This window comes from Choloepus didactylus, chromosome 6, assembly GCF_015220235.1.
Source record: "Choloepus didactylus isolate mChoDid1 chromosome 6, mChoDid1.pri, whole genome shotgun sequence".
NCBI lineage: Eukaryota > Metazoa > Chordata > Mammalia > Pilosa > Megalonychidae > Choloepus > Choloepus didactylus.
Genome location: NC_051312.1, coordinates 17,969,052 through 17,975,704, shown reverse-complemented (window position 1 = coordinate 17,975,704; position 6,653 = coordinate 17,969,052). Strand labels below are relative to the sequence as shown.

The 6,653-nt window shown below is 38.4% G+C and overlaps 1 protein-coding gene across 1 annotated transcript; it reads left to right on the top strand.

Moving 5' to 3' along the window:
- The first annotated feature begins 1,009 nt into the window (after window positions 1-1,009).
- On the top strand, window positions 1,010-1,948 carry LOC119538015 (olfactory receptor 5AN1-like). The gene has a single exon (XM_037840705.1). The coding sequence runs from the start codon at window positions 1,010-1,012 to the stop codon at window positions 1,946-1,948; it is 939 nt and encodes a 312-aa protein (XP_037696633.1).
- The last annotated feature ends 4,705 nt before the right edge of the window (window positions 1,949-6,653 follow it).

Sequence of the window (6,653 nt, the reverse complement as noted above, 5' to 3'; positions counted from 1 at the left end):
AGTAGCATTGCTATCCACAGGTAGAACTGTCAACCATGGGTATCTCTTAGCAACCAGTGTAATGATGGCCAACAATGACTGAACAGTTATTATATACTGTAGTGTGTGTTGAACACTTGAATTGTTTCCTCTGATAACTCTCCCATAGCCTTGTGGTTCAGGCATTCTTATTGGCCTCACTTTATTATGAATAAATCTGGATTTAGTGTGTTTAAGTCAGAGACATCTTCAAAAAGTGAGTGAGTATCAGAATCAAAATGCAAAAGCTCAAAACTTTAACCACAGTACAGTGCTGTTTTCCATTATGCAAAATGCCCTAGCATTTACATGATGATTGTGGCCAATTGTGAACTTTACTGTCTCCTGTTGAGAATGCTTAGTATGAAGGCCTCCACAGAGGACTGATTTTATAACTTTATTAGGTCCATGTGCTTTTGTCTTGTCAAAAAATGATCAGAATTACAAATTATGATGTATTTCAGGCCAGTTTGAAGATTATTGTGTTAAGTACATTTGTAGTAAAGTTTGAAACAGTCTTAAAAGGGACAACAATTCTTAAGAGTAGAGAAAGGCATTTTAAAATTTCGATGACAATCTAGGATAGAAGGTATATTTCAAAATTATTCTAGGATGATGACACATATGTTTTTTATTATTATAAAAAATGCAAATATAATGAATTCAAAGAGGTTTTTAAGAGACTTTTATTTTAATTATGATATCTAACATGTATAATAACAGCATTTCTAATAGTACAGTTTTCTTAGCTCCCACTTAACTTTTTACGTAATGCTATTAATTCTCATAAGACCACATAAAGTAATTTGGAACTTAAAGCACAGAGAAGCTACTTCTTGACAACTTTGAGGTCAAAATGTGGGTTCTTTTCACCAGAAGATTATCAGAGTATTTATTTTCAGAAGATCATTGAAGGAAAAGACTGTAAATAATAATTATATGTAAATATATAGTCCCTCATCTTCTTTCTGATTTTAGAAGCACTGAGGCAATGATTACAGGAGGAAATATTACAGAGATCACCCACTTCATCCTCTTGGGATTCTCAGATTTTCCCAGGATCTTACCAGTGCTCTTTGTTATATTCCTGCTGATCTACATTATGACTGTGACCTGGAACCTGTGCCTCATCATCTTAATAAGGATGGATTCCCACCTGCACACACCCATGTACTTCTTCCTCAGCAACCTGTCCTTTACAGATATCTGCTATGTTACTGCCACAGCCCCAAATATGCTCTCCAACTTCTTCCAGAAGCAGCAAACAATCACCTTTGTGGGCTGCATGGTTCAGCTGTTCTTCTTTGCAGGCACAGGACTGAGTGAGTCTTGTCTCCTGACAGCCATGGCTTATGACCGATATGCTGCCATTTGTAAGCCACTGCTCTATTCATCCATCATGTCTCCCAGCCTCTGTGGTTGGATGGCAGTGGGAGCCTACATGGCTGGGCTCTCTGCTTCTTTTTCCCTGTTAGGTGCCTTGCTTCAGCTCCACTTCTGTGGGCCAAATGTTATCAGCCATTTCCTCTGTGACATGCCTCAATTGCTAATCTTGTCCTGCACTGACACTTTCTTTGTACAAGTCATGATTGCTGTATCAACAATGATATTTGGAATAACAAATGTCCTAATTATCATGATATCCTATGGTTATATTATCATCTCTGTCATGAAGATCACTTCAGCTAAAGGCAGGTCCAAGGCTTTCAACACCTGTGCTTCTCATGTGACAGCTGTTTCCCTCTTCTATACATCAGGTATCTTTGTCTATTTGAGTTCCAGCTCTGGTGGTTCCTCCAGCACTGACAGATTTGCATCAGTCTTTTACACTGTGGTCATTCCCTTGATGAATCCAGTGATTTACAGCCTTAGAAACAGAGAGATTATAGATGCCTTGAAGAGTTTGCAAAAGAAGAGAAGGCACTGCTGAAGTCACAGACTGTGAGATAAGTGATAGATTTGGCTGGTCAGAATCAATCACCTTAACCGACAATAATATGACACAAATGGAAATTAATAAAGTTCATACTGCACATATATAAGGACATAATTTGCTTCATATACACCAGATAATATTTCATCATGGATCAGAAGCTGAAGTAATGCCACAGAATCATCTTATATTTAAGTCTTGGCACCTCATTAGGTTTATCCAGCTTATGGAGTGACCACACTCTAACCCTAATTATTTCTGAAACACAAGGTCTAGAATCATTTTGCTTCTGAGAAAAGAGTCCTTTGAATCCAAGGACTCTTTACCTAAGTATTGGTTGTTCCAGAGTCCCCCAGGAGTCCAGAAACCTTCTCACCTAAACCTTCTTACTTAATATTCCAGACATGGGGGTGACCATTGACTGTTCTTTGTTTGTGACCAGATGAGAATGACCAGAGGGAGGGGATGTACCACTGGACAGAAAAAAAGCCATGCAATTAGCTGGTTGTGCTTCCTGTAAAGACCAGTCTTCAATAGCTAAGTTTTGCCTAAGATTCTCTCAGTGCTAATCATCTAGTTTGTTTTTGGTCATCTGTTCATCTCCATCAGCCATAGCCTATGAGGGGAATATGATTTAAATCATGAGGTAGGAAGCCATCAGTATCATTGGCTTCTGAATTTGATAATTGAATCCTGACATCCATAGTTCAGTGGGAATTATGATGGGAGTTCATAATCAAAGTCCATGACCCATCCAACGGTAATAACTGATATTTTGGTACTTTGACCTCTATTTCTTTCTCTATTAAAACCAGAATGTTTAAGCTTAGTAGACATTGCTGACGGTGTCACACTATCAGATTATTTATAATATTTCAACTTTCTGTGAAAGGTTTGTGTGAGGAGATAGATTTTCATAGGTAATATTTCATTGCAATAGGGTCACAGTGTAGATTTAATGTATACCCAGTGATGAAGGGAGTAAGAACTAGTATGGAAAGATGGTATAATTTTTTCTTCTTGTCTTTATTCCAAGTTCTGGGTCCTGAAGATTTGTGGGTATATGGGGTAATATGATAAATTTAATACAGTGAATGTTCCTTTAATGCTCAAATTTTCCTGGGAAAGATATATAGTTAGTGGGATAGTTGGGATTCTCAACTCTGGCAAGTTACCCATATCTGTAATCTGAAAGTAAAACAAAACATGTGATTGTAGCTTTCTTTTAAAAAGGAGAAGATGATGTCTTACAAAGTGATTTGATTTGCCAGATTTCCAAAACTACTCCAAGCTAATATAAAACAGGGGTCACTATATTTACTTATCTTTGGGAATATCTGAATTCCTAAAGTTGTCTGGGGCCTCCATTTTGACAAGTCACATGGATTATTCTGTTTAAATAAGAATAGTAAGTGAAGAGGTACTAGAGGCACTTGCAATATTTTCATTAGTTTGCACATGGCTGGGAATGAAAGAAGGAGGATGTGGACTCTATGGGAGAGAATATGAGGGTTCTGCCTATACCAAGGATATAGGGCAACATGAATAAAGGTTATGTAGTCTCCATCCAGGACTAGGTATATATTGTATAGCATTGGTCTTAAGAAAGGTGTTAGAATTTATGAAAAGTCTGTTTCTAGAGGGTCCTTAAGGCTCAATATGAGGGAGACTTCAGCTTGATGTTAGTGGTGGATATTTTCATAATACTGCACAGATCTGGGTCTGAAGGTTTCAGGTGAGCTGAGGGAGGTTATGAGTAGTAGCTGGTGGTAGATGAGGTAAGTTAATCTACCAGGAGCTGCTGTAGATGAGTGTTGTCCCTGGGAGCTGCTTCCCAAGAACTGACTACATGGGCTTCCACTGAGAACTACCATCTAGAAGTATTGATGGGAATTCTCATAAGGTATTATTTTAGAAGAAAAAAATGAGGAAAATTAAAACACAGTTGTACAGAACTTCACATGGAAAATATTTAGACTACTGATATGTTCTAGATTCCACTCTTAGCTTACATACTCCAACTAAGGTCAGTCTGTGAGATAAGAAGTAAGCATTAACTTGATCTCAGAAATTAAACAAAGATATGGACATATAATAAATATTAGGGTGCAAAATGCTGGCCATCATTAAGGTTTTTCTAGATAAGTGCATCAAGGCATGTGGCAAAGATTAAAAGAAGAATAAGAAAGTTTTCTTATCCCCATTTAGTTAGGAGCCACATCATATATAAATAAATATTGTATCCTCATTTTAATGGTAGTTCAGTGCAGGGAGATTGAAACAATTCTATAAGCTGAAGGGGTTGAGAAGACTGAGAAGTCAGGAGAATTAGCAAGAGGTCAATTGCCAGTTCTTTCAAGAGGAGAAATTTAAGCTGGTTTTGTAGATTAATTTTAGGAAGAAGAAGGGCATTCCAAGTAGGTGGAGTAAGTAACAAACTGGACTGGGTTGAATGTAATATTGGGAGCCAAGAAAATTAAAATGAGTTGCTTGGGTCATACCATCAAATTTGGCTTTGACATTCAGTGTACCAACCCAGATATTTCCCTTGTATTTAGTTAAGGATCAAAGAATCTAAATCCCTGAGAGCCTTTGAGTGAGTGCTTCTCAAAAGGAAGAAAGGGCAGAATAAATGAGAAGTTGGCAGCCATCAGTGTTCATTAAAGTACATCACTTTATTTATACATGCACACCTTTTTCCAAGCCATCCTGTGAGAGATCACTCCAATAATGGCTCCAATTCATTTGTGCCTCTATATATCCACATGTTGGGTGGTTCCCTCCCACACTCACTCTGAGATTAGCCATGTGACTTGCTTTGGCTAAAAGGGGTGTTAGCAGACGTGACACAAGCAGAGGCTTGAAAAGTACTTGTGCATTGGGTCTTTTCTGCTTGTTGCTCCTGGTTCCCTAAACTGCCATGTGAAAAAGCCCAGGATTGCTTAATGGATGTTGACAAGCATGTGACCCAGTCACCACCCCCATTACCCCAGCCAAGAGGCAGCCAGCCCAAGAAACAGAGCTGTCTTGCTGACCTGCAACAGAACCATGAGTGGCTCTGGCTGAGACCAGCAGAAAAGCCCAGCTGATCCTAGTGAAATGGCTGACAGAATCATCAGCTAAATAAATTGTTGTTTTAAGCCACTAAATTTGCATGGTTTGTTTTGCAGTAAAATATAATTGCTGCACATGCATTTTCAAAAATGCTCATATATACCCCAAATGCTACCACTTTCTCATCACAATTGGTAATCCATAGTGTCACTGAATTGTCACACTTAGCAACCAATCTGGGATTCAGGGTGTCATGAAGCCCTTTCCTTAAAATGATAAAAATTTTCATTTTTAAAATTTTGAGTATTTAGTCTTTGGCAGGTTATCTAGAATGTAGTGAGCCATCATGCAGATCAAGTAGGAAATGTATTATATGAAAAGCTCTGAAAATCTGTTTGAAGCCATTGAATGACTAGGAAGACAGCCTAGCAATGGGGACATGACCCCACAAAGAAGGGAGTCTGCTTGAGAGCAGGGCTTTCCTTGCCCTTGAAGCCTTTGTTTACTCACAGGCTTCAGCTGAAATACTGACAAAATAAGGAGTTTTTGTCACTCATTGGGCAGGGGAACAAAAATTAGAACCTAGGAACCACAAGTTTAAGGATGGCTTAAAAACAAGAGAGAGGAGCTTGAGTTACTAATGAACATGGCACTGCCTTATCAGTCCTCAATTGTCTATGTGTGTGGTTTAAAAATATAATCTTTTCCTTTTTTATTTGTTACTTTGCTGGTCTGGATGTATTATGTCCCCCAAAATGCCATGTTCTTGGATACGGTCTTGTGGGGGAAGATGTATTAATGATGATTAGGTTGGAAACTTCTGATTGAGCATTTCCATGGAAATGTGACCCACCTATGTGTGAGTGACACCTTTGATTAGGGTGTGACCTCTTGACTGAATGTTTCCATGGAAATGCAGCCCCGCATTCAGGGTGGGTCTTGATTAGTTCACTGGAGTCCTAGGAAAAGAGCTCACAAACAGAGGGTCCTCAGAGCAACTAAGAATGACATTTTGAAGAGAAGCTGCAACTCACAGAGATATTTTGAAGATGGCCATTAAAAGCTTACACTGAAATTTTGGAGAATGCCATTTTGAAACACAACCTGGGAGAAAGCAGACACCATCCACATGCCTTCCCAGCTAACAGAGGTTTTCTGGATGCCAACGGCATTTCTCCAGTGAAGATACCCTATTGTTGATACCTTACCTTGGGCACTTTAAGGCCTTAAGACTGTAACTTTGTAACCAGATAAACCCCCTTTATGAAAGCCAATCTATTTCTGGTGTTTTGCATAATGGCAGCATTAGCAAACTGGAACAGTGATTTTTCTGTCAATTGTAGCTGCACTTAATCTTAACTAATACAGTATTTTCTACATTTTTTTTAAGACAGAATAGAGAATTGTGATTATTTCATTTATCATGTGGTAAAAACTACTCTTCTGGAAAGGAAGTGAGGTATCTCATCAAGGGAATTAGTGCTTCTTGAATCATGCAAGTTCCTGGAATTAAATAGATAGCAAATTCAAATGGTAAAATTGAGGAGAATTCAAATAAAGGACTATGTAAATGGCTTGGGCAGGAGTGGATATAGTGACAGTGAAGAGCAATTATTACGTCTAAGTCTGAATGGTCAAGGGGAAGGAA